The 26388-nt window shown below is 38.4% G+C and overlaps 1 protein-coding gene across 4 annotated transcripts in view; it reads left to right on the forward strand.

Annotated features, from left to right (window-relative positions):
- The window catches only part of cpne5b (copine Vb), a 336051-nt gene that overhangs the window by 236093 nt on the left and 73570 nt on the right, over window positions 1-26388 (forward strand). For all 4 annotated transcript variants that reach the window (XM_055160489.1, XM_055160490.1, XM_055160492.1 and 1 more), the window contains 2 exons: window positions 9279-9382; window positions 25189-25293. In XM_055160489.1, the coding sequence (XP_055016464.1) occupies window positions 9279-9382; window positions 25189-25293 (209 nt within the window). The remainder of the gene's footprint in view (window positions 1-9278; window positions 9383-25188; window positions 25294-26388) is intronic.

A 26388-nucleotide genomic window follows, 5' to 3' on the forward strand; every position in this document is an offset into this window, starting at 1 on the left:
AAGCTCTCAGTGTCTGCTCCCTCCCCCCAGAGCCAAACTCTTCTGATAACAAGTCTTTTACTGTGATCACCATTGTCCTCATACAGAACAGCTGCACAGCGCTTTGTTGTGATGACGTTTTCTACCTCGTAAGTCAGAGGACTTTTGTTGTTATATGAATATTCAAAAAGTTCAAAGTTCATCGAAATTGTGTTTCTCACTCCCAAGTGTATAAATAAATAATAATAATGAATGGAAAAGTCCAAGTGTTCTTTAGGGAGACGCAAATTTCTGCTTCCTGTCGCCTGGTGGTTATAGTCTGCTGGATGAAGCTGTTAGTGAGTCTGGTGGTGCAGAAGGCTCCTGTACCTCCTCCCAGAGGACGGGAGACTCACCAGACTGTGTGCAGGGTGATTTACATCACTCACAGTTGTGATGACTTTGCGGGTGCAGTGTGAAGTGGGTGGTATATATGTGGGTGGTATATATGTGGGTGAGGTGGGTGGTGTATGTGCGGGTGAGGCGGGTGGTGTATATGCGGCACCCTCGATTGTCAGTGGTGGGTGTTGGGTGTGGCATCTCTGTAAGTCAACAAAGAGCTCCTTAGTCTTGCTGATGTTCTGGAGGTTGATGTCTTTGCTCCACGTGGTCAGACGGTCGACCTCTTTCATCGCTCTTTGTGATGAGACCAGAGTTGTGTCGTCCGTGAGAATCTGTGTGCAGAATATTGTGACTTTAAGGTGCACTGCGCACCTTTTCTAGGTCTTAGCATCCACCACATGCTTGTTTCCATAGATGTTATTGCTTTGCCTGGAATGTTCCATGATATGACATTACATAGTGTATAGCCATTTATTCATTACACATGTTTCTATTGCTCAAAAACACAATCATTCCTTCTGTGAATAGGGGCAATTCTCCTCAGATCTGAACTGTAATGTAGTTTAGAGCTGAAACCTTCTTGTCTCCCCCATAATGAGTAGGTTTAATCTATAATTTGGAACATTGTAGACAAAGCAATAACATCTTCAAGGAGACACTAGAAATGTTACGCAGTGCACCTTTAAAGTGTGCTGATGAAAAAAGAATGGTCCACAGGGGTCAGAGTTGTAAGAGTAGAGCGCACACGCACACGCACACACACTATGTGTTTTTAAGTGGGCAGGGTTCCTTGGTTCTGATTCTGATGGTGAAATAATGGAGCCTAAAGACTGATGTCAAACTGAAGTCAAACACTACCTGTCCTGCCCTGCCAGGCCAGCAGGGGGCTCCTGCAGCACACTTTTTTTTTTTTTTTTTTTTTTGAGCAAGGTACTTTACAAACATAAGGAAATGTTCATGTTCATGTTTGGGACCATTTCTGGTGCTCAAAAGGACAAGGTTGAAGTTTAGCCCAGTTGTTTTATCTTAACACATGGTTGATGTCACGTGGAAACAGAGGGAGGACCCAAAACGCAGGGCTGCTTCAAAATATTTAATGAAAAATCCAAAAAATCCAAAACTCAAGACTAAATTGCCATGACAAGAGACACGGAGAAACTTGGACAGAGACAATGGACCAACAAAGGGCAGAGGAGAACACAGGGTATAAGAGCACATAGACACAGGTGAAACACATTAGGCCGGGGCAAACAATCAAGACGGGAAGTAAGACTCAGAACTACAAGCAGACAGGACAAATGTCAAAATAAAACACTAAAGGCACACTACAGGAAAAAGATATCAAAATAAGCAAAAACAATGACTACAAAACATGAACCATGACAGTTGACACATACATACATACACACATACATATATATACACACATATGTATGCACATACACATATGCACACACATGTATACCTATACACACATACATACATACATATGCATAAGACATACACACACACACACACACACACACACACACATACACCCCTATGTATGCACACACACACACACACACACACACGCACACACACACACACACACACACACACACACACACACACACACACACACACACATACACACACACACACACGCACATACAGACATACATACATACATATGCAAAAGACATACATACAAGCACAAATATATTTTCGTTTATGGTCGTACAAACTGATAATAATGATGAAGAAAGCTCAGAAGTTTATCATTTATGATCAAACAAAATAAACAACAGTGAGAATGAAAAAATTAACTTTTTTTTTTTTCATACAAACTAATAAAAATGATAATGAAGGCACAGAAGTGTATCGTTTACGATCGTTTCAAAATAAGCAAAATGAGAATGAAGAATGTAAGGATTTTTATTTACATTTATGGTCGTACAAAGTAATAATAATGTTAATAAAGGCACAAGAGTTTATCGTTTATGATCATAAATAAACTACAATGAGAATGAAGAAATGTAAGGATTTTTAGTTAGGTTTTTTTTTTGTTTTGTTTTTTTGTTTATGGTTGTACAAACTAAAAAGTAGTGATAAACATGAACTCACACAAACTGAACTCCATCGCACTCATCCTCTGACACACACTCATTATTACACGGGGCTTTTACAGGGATGGGGGGCTGGGGTATTGACAATAACAGTGTTTTTGATGATTGTATGACACTAATATCTCATATGGCCTTTTACAATGTTTACTCTTGCACTTAATAATGTTTGTCTTGTTTGTCATTAACTATTTGAAATACGTGACCTGAAGTAACTCTGTCTCTATACACTCTCTCCTAGAGCCATAACCAGCCTGTTTCTACTGTGACTTTGTGAATGTGACTTTTATTGTACTGTTGGTGTTTTTAATATTTAGTTTGTTTATATTGTTGACACAGTTGATGCAAGCTTCACTTTCAAAGCTGCCCTGAAAGCAAACTCCAACAAATGATTTGCATGGCCATTAAATGTTTTATATAACACAAAATGGACTCCTGTGAGCTTTAAGCCACGTTAGATTGTTGTTCCGTCCTCAAAAACACACTTGGAGTTGTGTTTTGTTTTATTCACATGTTTGAGTAACACTTTATTATTAGTCTGTCTACATCTCTACATTTTAACTTCAACTGCAGGTCTGAAATCATCCAAATGATTCTAGTGAAGTTGTGTGGAGTTTAAGTGTTTTCTTTCTGAGAGAAGAACTCAGCCTAATAATGCAGCATGTGTGAATGAAATAAAACACAACTCCAGGTCTGTTTGTGATGAGGAAACTACATTAGAACAGAGAAAATAGAGTAAGATATTTCCTTAAAGGAGAAAGTTGATAACAGATCACATTTCAACGTGTTTTGAAATTTGAGTTTGTGAATGAACTTTATCAAACAGACACTGGTAAACATTCCCAAAGAAACCAATTTTCACACCAAGGGGGAAAAAAAAAAAAACACACATTTGAAATTCCCCCTTTAAAATGTGAACTTGAATGCACCATGCAGCTCTGTGGTGCTCTGTGCTTCATTCGTGTGTTTTATATTTCATGTAGGATTTTTCATGTGCTGTTTCATGTAAGTCAGTGAACACGGGCAACCTCAGTTCTAAAGGCTCTGGGCCCCGGTCAGGCTCATATATTTGAGCTGGTTGACTCTCGACATTTTTCAAAGTTACATGAATTCCTCTGTAGCTGCAAATGTGACACGTTTTTTATGGATTTAAAAAGCATGTCAAACATTTTTGAATTTTAAAAATATTTTATAAAGTTGTTTTCTCATCAATAACAGACCACTACTACAAAGTCCAAAGAGCCAGACACAGTGACACAGACATATATATATATATATATATATATATATATATATATATATATATATATATATATATATATATATATATATATATATATATATATATATATATATATATATATATATATATATACACTTTCACATGGGGGCAACCTGGGTTCGAATCCCCCCCTTACAGGGCAATGAGCTAACCAGTGTGGGTCCTTGGGCAAGACCCTTTGTGCTACTGCACACACAATGATGAGAGATAATGAAACTTACGAGATGTCAGAGGAAGGAAATGGGCGAGATGCGAGAACAAGGCTCTGTTGGAATGCTACTACTACAGTAACCCTAGTCAGAGGGGTTACATGAACAGGATGTGGGAGAAATGGTTATTATGATACCCACAGTCCAAGCTAACGGCCAAACAACTAGTAAGCTCAGTGTTCCAACATCCACAAACGGCAACTACATCACAACTAGAGACTGACGAGGTACAACACAAATGCTACGGAAAGGGGGAACCAGTGTTGCCAGGTCAGAGGGGAGTTAACGCTAACTCCCCAACCACAGATTGGGTACGAAGCCCCAATAAGTATCACGCTGAGCGAGGCAGCGACTGACCTGAAAGATAAGATCATGACCTGAATGAACACAAGGCAACCCCGATGCCAGTTACAGAGGCTAAGTGAAGAACCATCTGAAAGTCTCCTAGACGATCATCACTGAAACCAATGAAATGATCTACATTTCAGCAGCAGTGATCCTAGAGGTGATGGGCTATAAGAGGCAAAAATCAAGGAGGCATGGAGAGAAGTGAGCCAACTGTCAGAGGCCCAGAACGGTGCCATGAAAAAAGCAAGTACCCAAAAGGTACAGCCAGATGCCCATACCTGAAGCACTTGAAACTGTGCCTGTTCCCAACCTGTGAAAGTGTCCGCTCAATGGCAGGATAATAACACCAGAGCAGAGCCACCAAGGTCTGCACTTTACCAGCTGCTTCAGCTGAACAATGCACAGTCCATTTTCAGCCCATATGACTGATCTGTTTTAAATGAGGAAATAACATTTGAAACATACCTGGAGTTGTGTTTTGTTTCATTCACAATCTGTTCCACCTTGTGATGTCATGTGGTAAAACAGGAAGTGCTCCACTGTGTTTTTAAACTCTGTGCACTTTGGAATTGCCAATGTCTACTGAATTTAAAAAAAACAAAAAAACTGTTGACTTGAAAATTATGAATAAATTACATCACAGGGTGGAACAGAGCCACCACCATCCCCAACACACTACAATAATGCCCATGAGGTTAGATAGTAGCAAGTATAGAGTTTTGTTATATAAGCTGTGTTATATTCAGTGTGTGGTATCTGGAGTTGTGTATTCAGTGTGTAGTATCTGTGGTTGTGTAGCTGTGCAGATCAAAGCTCGTCTAACCCAGAGTACAGGGAGTGTGTGTACTTCATCTTGTATCGCAGTAGTTTGTGTACAGAGGAGTAGGTCTGTGGCCTTATACGAGAGGAGATATGGAGAATATGCCATGAGCGCCCTCGCACTCATCTGTCACTGCCCAAGGAAATCTAATAGAAAACATAAAGGGCTCCAGTGGGTTCCTATGGGAGCAGACAGGACTCTGCTCTTATGCACCGAGCACCACGTTTATGAAGTACAAGCAGTGGAGAAATAGAAGAAATACACGGACACTGCCTTTACCAGCAGAGACACTCTAAAAGAAGACATACTGTGATGTTCCTCTGGTATTGAGACATACATCAGCAGCACTTATGTAGATCTTTATTTAAGATGTTCTGTGTACACTGGGACTGCTCCTGTGTTGAATCAAACTGATCTGCATCTTCGTAGTGGCATTACAGCTTAAGGAGACTCTGTTCTAATGAGTGTGTTTACAGTACATCAGTATCGTTTTTTTTTTTTGAGTATCCTGGTTTCTTCATGGTGCATGTATACACAGTATTCTGGTTTCAGTATCCCGGTTATTAGAAACCAGGATACTGTAGCTGGTATATTCCGATAGTAACCAGGATACTGTGGAATGTAAACACAGTATCCCAGTGACTGCGCATGCTTCCAGAAGACAAACACTTTCCAGTCTTTTCACCACAACAGTAGCGACATAAATAAAATGACCAACATAAATAAAGTGACCAACATAAACAAAGTGACCAGCAAAAATAAAGTGACCAACATAAATAAAGTGACCAACATAAATAAAATGACCAACCTAAATAAAGTGACCAACATAAATAAAATGACCAACATAAATAAAGTGATCAACATAAATAAAATGACCAACATAAATAAAGTGACCAACATAAATAAAGTGACCAACATAAAAAAGTGACCAACATAAATAAAATGACCAACATAAATAAAGTGACCAACATAAATAAAATGACCAACATAAATAAAGTGACCAACATAAATATAAATGACCAACATAAATAAAGTGATCAACATAAATAAAGTGACCAACATAAATAAAGTGACCAACATAAATAAAATGACCAACATAAATAAAGTGACCAACATAAATAAAGTGACCAACATAAATAAAGTGACCAAACATAAATAAAGTGACCAACATAAATAAAATGACCAACATAAATAAAGTGACCAACAAAATAAAGTGACCAACATAAATAAAGTGACCAACATAAATAAAGTGACCAACATAAATAAAATGACCAACATAAATAAAGTGACCAACATAAATAAAGTGACCAACATAAATAAAATGACCAACATAAATAAAGTGACCAACATAAATAAAGTGACCAACATAAATAAAGTGACCAACATAAATAAAGTGACCAACATAAATAAAATGACCAACATAAATAAAGTGACCAACATAAATAAAATGACCAACATAAATAAAATGACCAACATAAATAAAGTGACCAACATAAATAAAGTGACCAACATAAATAAAATGACCAACATAAATAAAGTGATCAACATAAATAAAATGACCAACATAAATAAAGTGACCAACATAAATAAAGTGACCAACATAAATAAAGTGACCAACATAAATAAAATGACCAAATAAATAAAGTGACCAACATAAATAAATGACCAACATAAATAAAGTGATCAACATAAATAAAATGACCAACATAAATAAAGTGACCAACATAAATAAAAGTGACCAACATAAATAAATGACAACATAAATAAAGTGACCAACATAAATAAAGTGACCAACATAAATAAAATGACAACATGAAACATAAAATGACCAAATAAAGTGACCAACATAAATAAAATGACCAACATAAATAAAGTGACCAACATAAATAAAGTGACCAACATAAATAAAGTGACCAACATAAATAAAGTGACCAACATAAATAAATAAATGACCAACATAAATAAAGTGACCAACATAAATAAAGTGACCAACATAAATAAAGTGACCAACATAAATAAAATGACCAACATAAATAAAGTGACCAACATAAATAAAGTGACCAACATAAATAAAGTGACCAACATACATAAAATGACCAACATAAATAAAGTGACCAACATAAATAAAGTGACCAACATAAATAAAGTGACCAACATAAATAAAATGACCAACATAATAAATGACCAACATGAATAAAGTGACCAACATAAATAAAGTGACCAACATAAATAAAGTGACCAACATAAATAAAGTGACCAACATAAATAAAGTGACCAACATAAATAAAGTGACCAACATAAATAAAGTGACCATACATGAGTGAAATGAGTGTAAAATAAAGAGCTGTGCTAAACCTGCACACGTACAATCTGCACTCGTATGATCACTGAAAAGTTAAAACATGAACTATCTCCCCCATGATATCCACACAGAACAGACTCACCATCATCAGCAACTCCTCTGTCACAAAAAGAACACACATAATCTACTGAGTCGTGTCCTTTAGTCTGACAGAAGCTGATCGCATATCTCATAGCTCCTTACTGCTGGTTAAACCTCCTGAGCTTCCTCTGCTAAAGGAGCTTATGGTTTGTATTTTTCCTGGTTTATTAAATTGATTTAAGTGAATTTTTGCACTTGCACATTTGTAAGATTATGTCAACAAACCGGGATGCTCCATTTGATCATGTACACGGGGATATGAGTGTCCCGGTTTCTCAGCGTGCATGTATATATCACGAATACTGACAGAACCGGGATATGGCTAATAACTGGAATACTGATGAGCATGTATACACACTCATTGTTTCTTCATCACATACACACCTGGAGTTGGGTTTTGCTTCATACACACATTTTTAACACAGCTTCACCAGAATCATTTGGATCATTTCAGCCCTGGAATTGACAATCTCTACTGAGCTAAAGGTAAAAGGAGCTGCTCACAACTCCAGGTGTGTTTCTGAGGAGGTAGCAGCATTCTAACATGGCTTAAAGCTCAAAAGAGTTAGTTTTGTGTAAAATAGGGCATTTAATGGATGAAGAACGGTCGAAGGTTAGAATGTACCAACGCTCATGGCATCAATAGGAATGACAGAATTCAACATGTCCGAATATTATGAGACCAGGGGTGTAGGGGGCGTGGCACATGGGGGTACACCATCCACCCACTTCTCCCGACGTGAGATATAAAATACAAAAAACAAATATGAAATAGCTACCACTTAAATGTCAAACCAGAGCTACTGGTGAAAACAAACTGTATAGACTCATGAGATCTACACTACTGTCATATAGAGACCTGAACCAGGACTAAACAATGACTAAACTATGTCTAAACCAGGACTAAACCGGAACTGAGTGTCAGAACAGGCCTGGAGGTGCACCCGCATAGACCGTCGGGTGACTGCAGGTGAAAGGACCTGTTCTGTGCCCAGTGGGGTGAAGCGCAGCAAGATAAGTCCTGGTTTAGTCCCATTTTAGTTCTGTTTTAGTATTAGACCTTGTTTAGAACTGGCTTAGTCCTGGTTTAGTCCTAGTTAATCCTGGTTCAGTCCTGGTTCAGTTCTGGTTCAGTCCTGGTTTAGTCCTGGTATAATTCTGGTTTAGTACTTGTTCAGTCATGTTTTAGTCCTGTTTTAGTCCTCATTTAGACCTGGTTCAGTCCTGTTTTAGTCCTGGTTTCGTTCTGGTTCAGTCTTGGTTTAGTCCTGGTTTAGTCCTGTTTTAGTCCTGGTTTAGTCCTGGTTCAGTCCTGTTTCAGTCCTGGTTTAGTCCTGTTTTACTTCTGGTTTAGTCCTGGTTCAGTCCTCTTTCAGTCCTGGTTTAGTCCTGTTTTAGTCCTGGTTTAGTCCTGGTTCAGTCCTGGTTCGTCTTGGTTTAGTCCTGTTTTCGTCCTGGTTCGTCTTGGTTGTAGTCTGTGATGTTCTGTAGGTGATTATGAAGGGTGTTAATGTTATTAAGATGATTCTACACCATTTTGAGTTGCTTTTTGATTACAATTTACAATTTTTAACTATGAAGATTACCTCAAAATTTGGGTTAAAAAAAGAAAAAAGAAAAAGAAAACCACAAAAGCACATATTTTTGGTGTTGGGTAAAAGATTAAACCCTGATTAACTGATTGTGTGTCTCTCTGTCTCTTTGTCTCCAGGACAGTGCCACGATGCAGTTCTGTGCCAACAAACTGGACAAGAAGGACTTTTTTGGGAAGTCAGATCCATTCATGGTTTTCTACCGAAGCAACGAGGACGGAACGTGAGTCAGTCCCCACAAACATTTTAAATCAGTTCTGTTTCACACATTTAAAAGCCCTGTATCTGATGTTCCTCCATGTATTTGAGCAGAAGTTGGGATGTCTGTATCTATTTAGAAATCGTTTTATGGTCTGATAAGCAGGAAATGCACTGTTAGTGGTTGCTAGTGGTTGTTAAAACTCTGCTCTGGTCTCCTAAAGTTTCATAAAGCACTTCTAAACTCATCACGGTGAATAATGAGGCTGTTCTGAAAGCAAAAGGAAAGTGAGGAAGAACTTTGGACCACTGCAAACTGTTTACAATGAATTATATATATATATATATATATATATATATATATATATATATATATATATATATATATATATATATATATATATATATATATATATATATATATACATTTTTTTAAGACAGTAAAAATCAGCTACACCATCTTTAATTTGTTCAACTTCAGTTTGTTCTAACAAATAGGAGTCCTTCACCTTGAGCTCTGAGTTCAGTGTTGTTTCCTGTAATCAGCAGCTTCTCACATTTACGTCCTGTTCTATGTAAACACACCTGAACATTACAAGGTCGTGCATGATTTTCTTCTGTAGCGGTTTGGGTTGAACGCTCTCTGCATTTGAATTGGACCAAACTGCTGCTGTGGCCTTGCGAGTGACCCGAATGTGAAGTGACAACTATTATCTCCAGTTGCATTAAAATAAACAAAAAGTACAGGAAAAGCTCTATTTCTGAAATGCTTAAAGAGGGACAGAACACTTCTAACACTGCTAACTTTTAACACAAAACATACTCTACTTTTCAGACTGTAAGTTGCACCTTTTTTCATGGTTTGGGTGTTTCCTGTGATTTATACTCCAGTGCGACTTATATATTAAAATTAGGGATGGGCAAAAATAAAAAAATATTAATCCCATGAGTTTGAGTGCACATTCTACACAAAACCAGTTAATGAATTAAACAGTAGAGTATAGCTGCACTTTTATTGGAAATGTAAATGAAAGAGTCACACATTTGTTGGACAAACAGCATTTCTTTCAGAGGGGAACCCTCAGAGCCTTCAAGGTATTCTGAAGACTCAAGAAAAAAATATCGAATACATTTTTGTACTACTAATATATTTTTATTCAGTGAGTAATAAACACTGCACTAGTAATAAGGACTTTCGGTGGCTGGAACGAAGTTTGAGATTGACAGTTGTCTTAGCCAATCATATTTCATTGAGTTATGGGCAGGATCATATCACAAAATCTTCCGGGTCTTCGTGAACACCCTGTAATAATATTATGTAAGCGAGACCGCACCGACGAAAACTGCACTGGACACCTCAGACCCGCAAACCAGAGCCCGGGGCCCGGTCAGATCTAGGAGCCCACAGAAGCTCAGAGCCCACAGCTGGTCCGGCCCGCTGTCCATGGAGGCTCAGACACATTGCATCTCACATGGTCAGAAAAAAGCGAAAAATGTGTAAAGAAAAGACGTCAAACTTAAAGAAACACTCGCAGTGGACTTTTTCAAAATAAAAGCCAGTGAGAAACAGATGTTTACAATAAAAAATAAATAAATAATTAAAACTGCGTTAACGGCATTAAAATAATTGTGGGCGATAATGAATTAATTAGTTAACACAAAATTTACGCGTTAACGTGCCCGGTCCTAATTAAAATGTTCACAGTGAAGCGTGGAGAGGCTCTAGTCTTGTGTGTGAGTATCTGCTGCTCCTGTTCCTCCTGCACCACTGTCACTTCACTCTACTGCACATGTCTCCTGCAGAAAGAGCCTCTGTCCTGTCTGTATCATGTCAGTCGATCACAACATTACTTCTACACCACTGAACAATTTAACATTTAAACAAACTTATAAAGACGACTGAGAAGACTGAACACAAATACCCCAGAAACAAAATCATATTCTGCAAATTACAAACTGCAAGTTGTGAAATCTGCAGCTGAAAACGACAAGCGAACAGCAGAAAGAAAGTTTGGAGTGAGAGAGAAACTTGTGACACTGGGAGGATGCACCATGAAACTTTCCTGAAGTCACTGGATGGATGGAGAAAGTCTGGACTTCAGTGACACCGAAACCATCCTGTCAGGATTCAGAAAGACCCGAATAATTCTAACTGGAACTGATGCTGAGTCTGACGACAGCAACACAGAAGAGGAAGCAGCGCTCTGTTTACCTCCGGAGGTCGAGGCCAAGTTGCTCAGAAGTGACAAAGAGGATGAAGAATTCTTTTCTGTTGTTTATGTTATAGTTTATCTGAAGAACTGTTCATATGTGACATTAACAGTCTGTTGTTCTCTCTTCTATTGTTATTACTAGAACTTCACTTTACACAGGAAATGTCATTTCCTATAAAATTAATTTCCCCCAAAAAGTGTGACTTATAGTCCAGTGCAACTTACATGTTTTTTTCTTCTCCATTACAAATTGTTTGGCTGGTGCGATTTATACTCTGGACCAATTTATGGATTATCATGTTACCTTTCACTGTTATTTACCAAAAATACCTTATCTCCCCTTCTTTGGCTTTCCACGCTAAGTAACTCCCCCTTCAGAGCGCTATCACAACACAATCAGTGTGCATCCCTCTAATGAAACTCCTGCACATCACATCAGGTTTGTCAAGTTGCTGTGTACAGTTTTGTATCGTGTTTTTGTATATTTATGGAGAATTGTCGTGTGGGGGTGACTTAGGCTTGTGGGCGGGACCTTGCACATAAACTATTTGAATAGGGCCCGGGAGAGATCTCTAGATGATTCAAACATGCATGGATGATTCTAATACCTCTTCAGGCAGATTTAACAACAGGATAAAAAGCTCCAAATAGTTCAGTTTGAATACTACGTCTTTTAAATGTAAAATTGTGTGGAAAACACTGTGCTCCAAAACAAATACATCAACACAATGTGACACCCCAGGCACCAGTAAACACAGACACACACGCACACGCACACACACACACACACACACACGCACACGCACACACACACACACACACACACACACAGTAGTTACAGTGTGCTTGTGCAGATTTGTCAATGATATTACAGAGGAAATAGTAAAAATTAACATAGCAGAAAAACATACAAAGACACAATAAAAGAACCAATTTAAAAGTGCACTGTGGAACTTTTCTGGGGTGTTGCTACCTACTTGTCTCCATGGAGATATCATTCCATTTCCTGGAATGTTCCTCAGTTTAACATTTCATTTGAATTGAATTGAATTACAGATGTTTTTATTGCCAAAATATACTTGGCTTGTTGAAGCCATTTACGTGTTTCCATGGAGATTGTTTAGTTTTATGCCGCACTGCAGAACATTTTAGGCAAAGCAACAACGTCTCCATTTGGAGTGTGCAAATATATGGAAATATCGATATATCATATTGTTTAATGTGTGATACAGTATCAGTATCATGGGCTGCTGTATCGATATATCACCAAGAGTATTTTTTTGGTTTATTTGACTAAATAATTTTGTTACAGCTACAGTTTTGTTGCTTGTTTAGAGGAAGACAACTTTTTATGCAACACATTTAACATATTCACTGTTTTGAGGATTCAAATGTTTCTGGTTTAACAAAGACAGCTATGAGTTAGGCACTTTTTTTTTTTTTTTATTGAACAGTATCAAAACGATTTAAAACATATCATACTGAATCGTATCGAATCAAAAACTCACTGTACCAGGGTATGTGTCGTTTCATGGCACATGGATCAAGATATGTATCGTATTGGCAACTTCTTAATGATACCAGCCCTAATCTCCATGGAGAATAAACATTCGGAATATATTTAGTTAACCCCAAACTAATCCTGGACTAGAGCAGAACTAAACCTGGAGAACCAGAAGAGGACTAAAGCAGGTCTACATCAGGACTAATGTTACGTTCCCTTTGTTAGCGGAGAAGGAAAGTAACAATAAAAAACAAAACAAAAAAACAACAAGATGTCTAAGGTTTAACTAAAAATTGTGGATTTATTATTTTACAGTGTAGGAAAAAACAAAACAAAGAAAAGTAGTAGAGAAATAAAAGGATTTAAACAAAAATAAACTATTAAACTGAGGAGCCCTAACAGCCCAACAGCTGGCATCTTAACGAAAAATGAGACAACCAAAAAAAAAACAACCGAACAAAAAGGGCGAGCTGGCATACAGGGATCCAGTCTCCCCGAGCAGGAGGAAGACAGGTCTTTTGTACCCCACGCCCCACAGGTGGCATCCGCAAATTTGTGGGCTGAAGGATGTCTGACCAATCCCCGGAGTGATCCGGCACCCAGCCTCCGTCCGGAGGTCTCTGCTCCGAGTCCAGGGCTCGCGGACCGATCGCATACACACACTAAAGAAACAAGAAACAACAGGAGCACGGATAATAAAACACCAAAGAGCTGAGGCTCGTAACAACTGAACCAGGACAAGTATGAACACAACCTAAGTTCTATTTCACCCCTACTGACCACCAGAGGGCGTGCTTCAAACACTGATGATCTTCCCTGCACATGTGCAGGTTGAGAATTTAATAACAACAAAGTCATCTTTGACCTCCAGTGGCTCAGGTGAGTCTGTGTCATCATGTGACACCGGAAACTCAGTCCCTAAAAACTTTTTGCAAAAGCTAGAAGATTCTGAGGGATCGGGCACTCTGATAGTCATCTGGGATTCATAGAACCACAGTTACAGTCATAACTCTTCAAATCATCCACATAAAAATTTACATAGTATATTTTGAAAGTATTTAGACTCATTTTGCTAAAATATTAAATATAATTTTACAAAAAAAAAAAAAATCTTGCTTAGTTTTTTTTGTTGTTTTTTTTTTTTTTTTTTTTTTTTGCTAGTTCTGTCATTTTAGTGAAGTTTATCGTTTCACTTCCTGGTTGGACGCAGGCAGCAGATATGACATACAGTATGTAAAGGTAATTCCATAACCTAGCAAACAAACCAAAACTTGTATAAAGTATGCAATAGTTTTAGTTTTATGATTACACTAATAAAAATAATGACAGTTCATTTATCTTGTTAAATGTTTAAAGTGTCTGAAAAATGCCTCGGTTGTGAGTAAATTGTCTGTACATTCTGGATAGAATCAATAACACTTCATGACACACTAACACTGCTACTTCCTGTATTTTCCAACTTTTTGTTTTCTAAATTTCTTCCCTAAGTGTCAATAAAGTGATGTAAAATGATGATGAATCTCCACCACAGACACTATCCCACCAAACCCAACCATAATTAGAAAAATAATGAATCTGCCAAATGCATTTTAACTTCACAATATCTGAACACGAAGGAGGAGAAAGGGATGAAAACAAGCGCATTGTGAGAAAACTCCAGAAATAGCCCTGTTTAATGTTTTGTTTACCTCTTCGGCTGCCTCATTCTCTTTGGCTCCATTTACCAAAACAGTATTTTCCATCACGGCCCTTCATCATAAATGTCAACGCGATCGGATGCTAATTTGCTCATATTTCAGCCCGTTTCAAAACTCCAAATCGCTGCTTTAAAACATCTGCACCATTAAAACGGATGGAAGCCTTTTGGCAGTAATGGAACACTGTAGCACTCTCAATTTAAAGATTCACTGTGTAACTTTACTGGTAAAGGGTGCACCATCTTGTTTCCATGGTGATGTGGAGATGCTTCATCTACAATTACCACATTTACATGAGAGCTTTAATTCCAAATAAAAATTATTTAATTCTGAATAAAAATGTATTCCAATTTAAAAAGACCATGTAAACCAGGGGTGTCAAACATACGGCCCTGGGGCCAGATCCGGCCCTCCAAGACCTTTAATCTGGCCCTTGCCTGATTTTCCACTAAAATATTTCCATTATATATTTTCTATTAAAATCTTGTTAATTTTCTGTGGTGTTTATCATAGCAGCGTCTCCAGCGTCTCTGTACGTGGCCCCTCCCACCAGAGCAGCACAAATGAAGACTTGTCTCTTTCCAAACGCTCTTAAAGGACGATCGTTTTGACTGTTGACCGTGACACCCTCATCAACAAAATGTCAAAAATGAGAAAAGTAGAGCCAAGTGCCGGATTTTCCAAGAAAAATTGACTTATTCATGTTTCCGTATAAGTTCATGTTAAAACATTGTGTTGAAATTATATACACCCCTGATGTAAACACTTAATTCTTAATGAAAATGATTATTTGGAATTAAACTTAATTCTAAAGTAAGTGGGAGGTTTATTATGATTTTAAAGCCAAATTCATTTATTCTTGGATCATGTTTCACGTTTATTCTTGTTCAAAATAATCTCGGTGGTTCAGTTCATGTTCGTTGTGTCGTCCTTCTGACGTGATCCGGACGATCCAACTCCACCAGTCCTGGCATCGGACTTTCATCCACGTCTCTTTGGATTTGTGAGCGGGATGTGGGAGTGGGCTGAGGTAAAGCAGCCTCACACTCAGTTTGTCTTCTTCCTCCTTCTCCGACACTCTTCCCTTCTCCTCCTCAACTGACAGATGTAAAGTGTGATGAGAGAATTCTCCAGCTGCTGCGCAATTATATTAACAACTGTGGGAAAAGTTTGGATCATGTTTGTGTCCGTGGAGTAATAACAAACCGAGAGGATAGAATAGAGATGATAGCTGAAGTGTGTGTTTTCTTCTGGTCGACGTAAATCCATTGGTGTCTCTGTCCAATCAGAACCTTCCCCACCCCCAGACGTTATTAAATTAAAATTAAATAAAGGCGATTTCACATGTTTTTTATGTAAACCTCAATTCAGAATGACTATTTCCATGTAAACTCCAAGGAGCATATTTTAATTCCAAAGTATTTAATTCAGAACAATTCATTTGTAATTAAAAAAAAAAAAAAAAACATGTAAATGTGGCCAGTGTTCTACAATATGGCAACAAACAATGAAGTATACTTTTTCAAGGTATTTGTGAACAGGAAAAAATAAATAAATAAATGCCAGGAATTAACCTGTCAGACCTAAGTTCAATCTTAGTACATTTGTCCTCGCCTGGATTTTTTTGGTTAATGTTGCCCCTTTTGCTGCTGTAGTTGTGTCATAACACATATGAAAAAAAAAAAAAAAAGGAAAATTAAATTCACACTCTTTCATACAAAACACACAGTAAACATGTATAAACAACTTTTTGGACACACAAATGCTTAATTTAGGGCCTTAGCTACAAAAGTGCAAAAATATAAAGTCTGTAAGTAAAACTAAAAATCTCCTTATTGCCTCAAAACAAAACAAAAAGTGCAATGGCCTCATGACTTTCCTGGTGTCAGTCATGGAAACAGCTGGTGTCAGGTCCAGGGCACAGAGCCACATCACTTCCTGCATTTCCATGTTTGTTTTTTTTTACATTTGGATTTGGACATTTGGACTGAAATTAACCTTTCAAATAAAAATAGCAAGGGATGCACAATTACACAGACCAAGATGTGTAATTTGCCGTTGATTTGAGAAATATCTGCACTTAGAGTGACTTTTTCAGTTGTTACAAACACAGACGCTCAGAGCATCCACCATTTTGACTCACTCTTTGGCAAAGTTTGGACCAATCAAAATGGACGGAGCACGAGTTTGGCGAAAAACAAAGTTCCTATTGGACACTTGTTTAATGCCGGAAATATCCCTGGAAAGCTGCAACTGTCAGGGAAAAAAGTAAGTTTCTCTTTTATGGTTGGAAAGTTATGCACGGTTATGTAAAACAATGAAACCATTGATCTCGAAGGATTAAAGGTGCTGAACCTGATTTTTACTCTCTTAAAAACGTGAAAAACTGAAGTAGTTATTTTCAAAACATTTGCAGTGGTCCAGAGTGGTTCCTCACTTACCTCCTACAATCTGAGCATTCGACTTATTCACCACGCTGAGTTTTGAAGAGCTTTTCACAACTTTCAGAGACCAGATCTGAGTTTTGCCATCAGGGTTATGCTTACAACATCTAACATGCTAACAGCGTACTTTCTGTTACACTTTATAATTAGAAAGACACATTTTGCGCAGATGCATGGAAAAAATTCTGCTGCAAACCTTTTAATATACCTGTTAGATAGATAAACACTGTGGACCATTCCAGACACAGTAACATCATCTCCATGGAAACAAGCGAGCTAAAAAGTTCCACAGCGCCCCTTTAAAGCCACACTCTGGTTTAACGTGAACCCCCTCCAGCGCTAACCACCTCCATTCTGCTCAGAAGCTGCAGGGAGCCGTGTCTCTGTGTCTGAGGCTAAAATATGACAAAGAGTTTCAAATAAGCTGGAGAAGTTATTAAAGCTGGAGCAGAAGCCGCGCACCTCTGGAGGAAAGCTCGGGGAAATGGAAAAAACTAACGTCCAAAATGTAACGAGGTGTAAATTGAAAACGCTAACCTCGTTACGAAGTAGTAGCAGTTTCTCTTAGTGTTAATTGCCGGTGTTTGGGGATCTGCTGTTACGCCTGTGAGCTGCTCCACTGGGACGAGCGGTAATACGAGAATGTTCTGGAGGCACATTTCACTGTTTAAACTTGCTCTATGTAACTTTTCTGGTTGTGGTGGTGGTGAGGGAGTCCTGCTTGTCTCTATGGAGGTGCCAGTGCTTTGCCTGGAAGATTTCACTGTATAGCTTTAAAGTAGAGGTCTGCACGGGACTGAATTTACACTCTCGCTGTAGTACCCGCAAAGAAGTGTAATTTTCAGCCCCGATCCCACCCACATCTGCGATATTTTGTCCCGCTCCTACGGAAGCCGAGAGGGGTCACAACAACCTGCAACAAATACAAATGCAACAACACAACAAAAAGCCACAACAAACCAAAAAAAGCCACAACGGAAATGACCGCGGGACTCTATTTTAATGCAAACGCCGCAACAAATACAAACACCACAACACAAACCCAAATGCTGCAACACATTAAAAAGCCACAACACATTAAAAAGTCACAACGGAAGTGACCGCGGGACTCTATTTTCCAACCGACCAATCAAGTGGCAAGTGAAGAAAAAGAACTACAATGTGAAATGAATAATGATAAAACAATAAATTACTTTTACTTACGTTTCCAACTTCTCTGTTCCTTTACTTTTCATGTTGTAGTTCTTCTTCTTCACTTGCCGCTTGATCGGTCCATCAGAAAATAGAGTCCCGGGGTCACTTCCGCTGTGGCTTTTTAATGTGTTGTGGCATTTGCGTTTGAGTTGTGGCATTTGTATTTGTTGCGGAGTTTGCATTAAAATAGAGTCCCGCGGTCATTTCCGTTGTGGCTTTTTTTGGTTTGTTGTGGCTTTTTGTTGTGTTGTGACCCCTTTCGGCTTCCGTACGCTCCCGCCTGCAAATCCCGTAAGATGGGGACGTTCACTTTTTTAAGCTTCATCAAACACGGAGAAGCAGAAAGGAATTGTCTAAAATGTGAGTGAGATAGGTTAGGTTAGGTTCGGTTGCTTTATCCGTACCCGTAGGTAAATTTGCTTTGCAGGTTTGAGAGGCTGGTTCCACATTTCACATTTCATTCATCCACACCATGTGCAAAAAACACATATAAAAACACAATTACAAATAAAGTGTTACAGAGCTCCAGTGCACAATGGTTTGTTCCATAAGCAATTAGTTAAATTCCTCCATCATGCTTGGCTAAAAGCACAAGAAACATCAAATATGTTAAAAACACACAATCTTTAGATAAATAGATTACAATTTATTAGTGATGAGCGAATGGAGCCTCGTGAAGCTTTGACACCTCAGTCACAATATTGTCTCAAATGGTTCGACGTGTCTGAGGCATCGGAGAAACACTGACCTCTAGTGGACAAATTTAACAATAAGACAATACTTGTGTGCAGAGCATACACCGTACCTAACAACAATAATAATGATGATTTAAAACAATATGTAAAGAGCAACATAAATAGCAGCTGTAAATAAGAAAATAGGTGACCTTGTTAGGTGGAATTAGATCAAAGTGATCCCAAAGCATGGATCACTTTTTTCCTCTTGTAGATGCCATCGAAAATGAAACAAATGTCAAAAGTCGCCAAAAGTCACCAAAATCACCACTAACAAGACATGCTCCAGAGCTCCGTCTCATTTGCCCATCACTACAATTTATTCATAAGTACAATAGGAGCCGGAACGAAGCTCCTTTAGACCATAGATTAGACCATATATGCAAATTTAGGCTGCTTAAAATGTTTTTATCTATGACAAATAAAATATCCAGCACAAATGATGTAAGATAGACATGCATGAATTATTTGTATATTTTACTTTACTCTCATATTTAGTTTGCGTGACATCAGTTTATCATCCCACCCGCCCACTCCTGCGTTGTGTAGTCCCATTCCTGCCCACACCCACAATGAGTTTACAAAATGTGTCCTGTGCTACACTGTTTTGCATTGGGTCCTACAGGCTCTACTTTAAAACAAATATGCCACGTTAGAATATGCTTTTCACTCATACAGGCCTGGTTAACTGCATCATGTGTGGAGAATCTCTCAGTAGAATCATGGTAAAAGAGAAATTCAATTTGTCAACTGGACAAACGTTTATTTTGTTCGGATACATTTCGCAGCTCATCCAAGCTGCTTCTTCAGTTCTGGCTACAGGCCACGTGCCACGTGCCACTCCACTCCTCTGAGGACAGTGAGGTACAGATCAGAGCCAGAGAAAAGAATTAGTCTGAGTGGGAGTTAAAGAGGATATTTTTGTTAGGAAAGAGAATCCTTCCTTGAACAGAAATGGAGGCCTCAGACATTCCCCTCTACAACTCCATCCTCAAACCTAAAACAAAGAGAACAACAGGGACAGTCAGGTTAGAACCAGAGGTGTGAAAACTCATCATGGCCCTGAATGATTCTGCTAATATGTCCCCTCACTTTTCAATAGGATTTCAATAGGCCTAGCTAAAAAACAGAAACTATAAACAGTGTGTGTTAGTTCCAGAGTAGTTTCAGTGTAGTTTCAGAGTAGTTTCAGTGTAGTTTCAGTGTAGTTAGCTCCTCCTGCAGACAGATATAAGGCAGTGTCCACCAGAGTCTGAAGAAGCAGCTTGGATGAGCTGTGAAAGGTTTTCGACCTAAATAAACATTTGTCCAGTTGACAAACTGAACTTCTCCTTTTGCCTTAACTGCATCATATAAGAGCTGACAGTCTTGGTTAGTTGTTTCTATTTTTATTTATTTTTTAAGTGAAGATTATAGTTTTACTTCCTAGTTGAACATGAGCAGCAGATATGACATATGTAGAGGATTGTTACCTAGCAACCATAATGTAAACAAGGGCCAAACTGGTCCAAATTGAATAACAGCTCTAATTAAACTAGTAAAAATAAATGACAACACCTTTATTTTGTTCAATTTAGGTTTACATGTCAGAAAAATGCCTTCCTAAATTGTCACTGCATTTTGGATTTTTTTATGACAGATATCTATTTATTTATTGCTCATACAATTATTTTGTTGGCATCAACTTAAAGAGAACAACAACAACAATAAATCTACGACAATTAACATAAATACATATTCCAACCATTATTTGCCTCGTCTTTGCTGCATGAACAAAAGGAACAAGAAGATGACAAATCTTATAAACCCTGCTCCTTTCACAGATTAAAAAGAAAAAAAAAAAGTAAATAAATAAATAATAATTAAAAAAAATTTTTTTAATAATCAATCCCCACCCCCACCCAGTCACCAATGAACCACATGTATGTTCCAATCTCTCTTTTGTGCTTTCATGAACTTTAAACATTTTCCTCAGTCACATCGTCCGTCGTGATTTTATCCTTGTACATTTTCTCAAATTTAGAAACCCTAAGTGCAACTTTTAAAATCATGAATTTCTTGTTGGAACAGTTCATTCCTGAAGTCATTCATTAACTAAGATACTCCAAAGTCTCTTGGTTGTTTTAAGCTCTCAGATCTCAAATCATAGATGATAAAAACAGGTAAATGATCACTAATGTCATTAATCATCAAGCCACTTTGTATAATTCTTTCCAAATTGCTGGTGATAATATTGTTTAAAAGTGCTGTAATTCTACCAGCACAGTACAATAACACTTCTTGTATTTTTGTACTTTTATCTCAATGTTTTTTTTGTGTTTTTTTTTCACAAACTGTCACTTCACTGTTGTAAGATTGTGATAAGTGTTCGCCACAGGTACTCTCCACCAAACCAAGGAATAATTAGAAAAACATGAAAACCTGTCATCTGCACTTGAAACATATCCATCATACATTCTTTCTGTGAGCAGTTTTCTCTCCACAACTCGGACCTGAAACATTCTAGACAAAGCAGAATCTCCATGGAGACCAGCAGGTGCACCACAAGTTACACAGAGCAGCTTTAAAGGGCCCAGATATCACACTGTTTTCTGATCCATGTTTTAATGTTGTTTCCTCATCATAAACACATCTGGGGTGTTTGTTTCATTCACACATGTTTAACTCACGAACTCTGCACATTTACGCTGAGTTCTTCTCTCGAATGAAAAACACTCTGTTCCACCTTGTGATGTCATGTTAATACAGGAAGTGCTCCACTGTGTTTTTAAACTGCACACCTTCACTTGAATCACTTGGATGAGTTCAGCCCTGGAATTGCTCATCTCTACTGAACACATGACAGCACAAGGTGGAACAGAGAATTATGAGGGTTTGAGATGGAGAAGACTATCGTGTTTTTCGGGCTTCAAGTCGCACCAGCCAAAAAATGCATAACGAAGAAGAAAAAAACATATATAAGTCACGCTGGACTACAAGTCACACTTTTGGGGGGAAATTTATTTTATAATCAGAGACCAGGAACTGACATTTCCTGTTGAAATTCAAGTTCGAGTAATAACAATAGAAGAGAGAACAACAGACTGAACAGGAGTCTGGTCTGTTAACGTCACATATGAACAGTTCTTCAGAAAACTAGAGCATAAACAACAGAGCATAAGTTTACCAAACTCTCCATCTCACTCCAAATCACTAAATCCATTAAATCCACTGAATTCTTCATCCTTGTGTCACTTCTGAGCAACTCCACGCAACTTCGGTTGTCACTGAAGTCCAGTCTTTGTCCATCCATTCAATGACTTCCAGGAAAGTTGCATAGTGCTCCCGCCCAGTTGCCATTGAGTTCTCCATCCCCGCTTTTCCCCAGTCCCTCACAAGTTTCTCGCTCACTCCAAACTTTCTTTCTGCTGCTCGATTACCGTTTTCTGCTGCATATTTCACTATTTGCAGCAGGAAAGTGGCTTTTTCTGCAGGAGACATGCACAGAAATCTGATACACAAGCCTAGAGCGCCCTCTTGTGGCTGTCATTGTGAAAATTTTAATACATAAGCCACACTGGAGTATAAATCGCAGGAAACACCCAAACCATGAAAAAAAGTGTAACTTGTAGTTCAAAAAATACATTAATAATAAGGAGTTACTCAAACATGTGAATGAAACAAAACACAAGTCCTGGTGTGTTTTTGATGGGGTAACAACATTATAACATGTGTTTTGTGTAATATAGAACCTTTAAATGCCTATTATTCAGCTAAAGTCCCTGAGCTTTTGTCCAAGTTTTTGTTAGAGTTATTTCCACATTGAAAACAAAGCTGGAGTGGTGTTTTGTTTCGTTCAGGTTCCACTTGTCCTGCGTAGTGTGTCTCCCTCTTCATGAGAACATTTTAATCCAAGCACCTCTTTTGTTCTAAACTCCAGACCCCTTCATTCTTCAGGCTTGTTTTGGTCACTGCAGGCCTCACTTACCTTTGTTTATCACAGACTTCAACACTGGAGACAATGGTCAGCTTTTGACACAACCTTGTGAAACTGCACTTGGAGTAAGAGTGGGCAATACTGACACAAATGAGTAGCTCAGGTTTTTTTTTTCTGTGCATAAATAAAACTGTTTTTAGACGAGTTTTCCGTTACAGCTTGTGTGTGCGTATGTATTTAAACAGGTGTAAATGAATGACATTGTAAAGTGTGTTCAAAGTGCCTGCTCTGATCACATATTAAAAGTGCACTGCATAACTTTTCTGGAGGAGGGTCCGTCACCTGCTGGTCTCCATGGAGATGTTACTGCTTTGCCTGGAATGTTCCACAATATGACATTAAATACATCTGTCTAGTGATGGCGAGATGAAGCCCCATGAAGCTCTGAAGTGTTCCATCCGTTTGCTCGACTCGTGAGCCGATGCTTCAAGGTGCTTCATTTGCTCCGCTGCTCCATCAAGAGGCCAAAAAAATATATGACAGACAGAGTGATAATAAAACAATCAACATGATCCTCGTGGTTCTGATGGAAAGATTTATATTGAACAAATGAATGATTAAATATTTGATTGTTTGTGATATCAACATGAATTGTGAACATGGAGTCTGTGTTCATGATATAACGGTCGGGTTAAAAGAAAAAGTAGGAACAAATTGGAGATAGGGCTGTAATGTAACTGTGCTTGTGTTACTGGGCCCGGTCAAGCAGAAGTAAACAGCAAGGCCATAAAGGCATCTGATATAAAAATGTATTCAACAGATACATATGTACTCTAGTTTATGAAACTGTTTACCTTTTTTTCTGTACCATTTTTGGTTCTAAAGTTACATACATTTTAAACAGACCATGTATGCAACATGGAACAAAAATTATTTCCTAAATTTCAAAAACCTGCAAATCATGTAAATAAATGGATGTATTTCATCATATCTTGTGTTATTCGATCTTTGAACTGTTGATGAAGGTACATGATTTTTCAAAAAAAAATGTATTTAAAATGATAAAAAATTGCTTGGAAGGACTGACATATTTTATAGAAATAGTTTCCTTTCATTTTGAAGTAATATTAAAGTATTCGGAAGAAAAAAGATGACAAATTATGCAAAATCATGCACCTTCTACTTGCTTGCACAATTTTCCCTCTGTTACTTTTCCCTCCGTTACCATGACCTTTCTTAATAAAAAATCTCATTACTCAAAAAGTTAGAGGTTTTTCAATCTAATCTTGTACCATATGGTAGAAAACTATATGAAGCAAATATTCAAACCAGTTTGTTAAGGATATGTGCTGTGCTTATGCAACAATAAGGATGGCAAAATAGGGTCATTTTATTAATTTTTTAAATTTAAAAATATCAATTTATCCACAGTATTTGGATTCAGACGGTTTCCTTTTTTGCAGAGAATTTCCCCTGCTTTTGAAAAAAACCTTTCATAGCGCACAGCAGAAGCAGGTGTGCAGACAAAATCCACTTGCTTGCTCCATCACAAAAAAAAAAAAAAAAAAAAATCTCAAATAGAATGTACCAAACTCGCAATAACCCAAAACCACAAATTGTGAGGGGAAATCCTGTTGCTTTTCTTTGGCCCTTATGTTTCGAATAGCGCACCAAATTCGCAAACCACTTCCTGAACCAGTCATGTGGTACAGGCGGTTCACGAGGCTTCGAACGTCACCGCATATGTCACCGATACAAGCCTTGATACGCACTTCACCAAAGCCTTCCTGGATTACTCGGCACACACTCTGAAGCCTCGACATGGATGACACATCACTACACCTACCTAGCATTTATTTATTACAGGTGTTTCTCTTGCTGAAAAACACAATCATTTTCTCTGTGAATAGGGGTCACTCTCCACAGACCTGACCTATAATGTAGAGTTATAGACCCTTGACATAAATAGGTTTAATCTCTACCATGGAACATTCTAGACAAAGTAGTAACATTTCCCCGGAGACAAGCAGATGCCCAGTCAAAATTAATCACGTAGTAAAGTGTGTTCAAAGTGCCTGGTCTAATCACATAATAAAGTCCTCCTCTGTGTCTGACCCTGTGTCCTTCAGGTTTACCATCTGCCATAAAACAGAGGTGGTGAAGAACACGCTGAACCCAGTGTGGCAGCCCTTCGCCATCCCAGTGCGAGCGCTCTGCAACGGAGACTATGACAGGTACAGCCGCCTGATCCTCCACAGACAGGCTCAGGTCATTCGTGCTGTTTTCATTTCCATTGGCAAACAACAGACTCCATACTCAATGTCCATTTCTGATACCATGATAATCTGTGTGTCATTCATTCATTCAAAACCAAAAATAAGAAAACAAAAAAAAAAACATCTGTTTTCTTCATGATTTGTCTCCAAAACCAAAATGAAAAAACAGATAATGATTAATTTTTTCAGTTTTCGATTTTGTGTTTAAATGAAAAATGGAAAAAAACAGATAACGACCGTTTCCCGTTTACGTGACTTCTGTGACTGCGATGCCGGACTTTTGCACCACATACAGACTGAACCAGGACTGATCCAGATCCGGGACCAGACCGGAACAAGACCAGAACCAAACCGGGACTGAGACCGAAACCAGACCGCGACCAGACCGGGACCAGACCGCGACCAGACCGGGACCAGACCAGGACCAGAGTGGGACCAGACCGGGACTGAGACCAAGACCAAGACCAGACCAGGACCTGGGCCGGGACCAGACTGGGACCATACCGAGACTGAGATCAGGACTGAGACCAGACTGGGACCAGAGCGGGACCAGAGCAGGACCAGGCCGGGACCAGACCGGAGGCTTAGAGCCTATGACAGGGCCGGAGCTCGAAGCTGAGGCTCGGACCCTGCGTAGGCTCGGAGTCAAAGCTCGGAGTCCGCCCTGTCCCACTCTGGTCCCGGACCTGGATCAGTCCTGGTTCAGTCCTTATGAAGTGCAAAAGTCCGACATTGCAGTCACAGAAGTCACGTAAATGGGTCATTCATTTTGGTTTTGGAGACAAATAATGAAGAAAACAGTTGTTTTTTCGTTTTCTTATTTTTGGTTTTATATTGAAACATGAATGAACGAATGATACACGGATTCATGATGAAAATATTTTAGAACTCTTTATTCATTTATTACAAATAGTAGAACTTTCTTTTTTATTCCCATGTTTCTTATATGTGTGTAATGGTCAGTGGTGCAGTAGGTTCATGTTGGTCCATGTGTGTATACTAGTCTATGTGTCTTCTACTTGTTCTGATCCAGCGCAACATGATTCTAAAAAC

This window comes from Boleophthalmus pectinirostris, unplaced genomic scaffold (genome assembly GCF_026225935.1).
Source record: "Boleophthalmus pectinirostris isolate CB_2022bp ecotype Guang Dong unplaced genomic scaffold, ASM2622593v1 HiC_scaffold_3, whole genome shotgun sequence".
Classification (NCBI taxonomy): domain Eukaryota; kingdom Metazoa; phylum Chordata; class Actinopteri; order Gobiiformes; family Gobiidae; genus Boleophthalmus; species Boleophthalmus pectinirostris.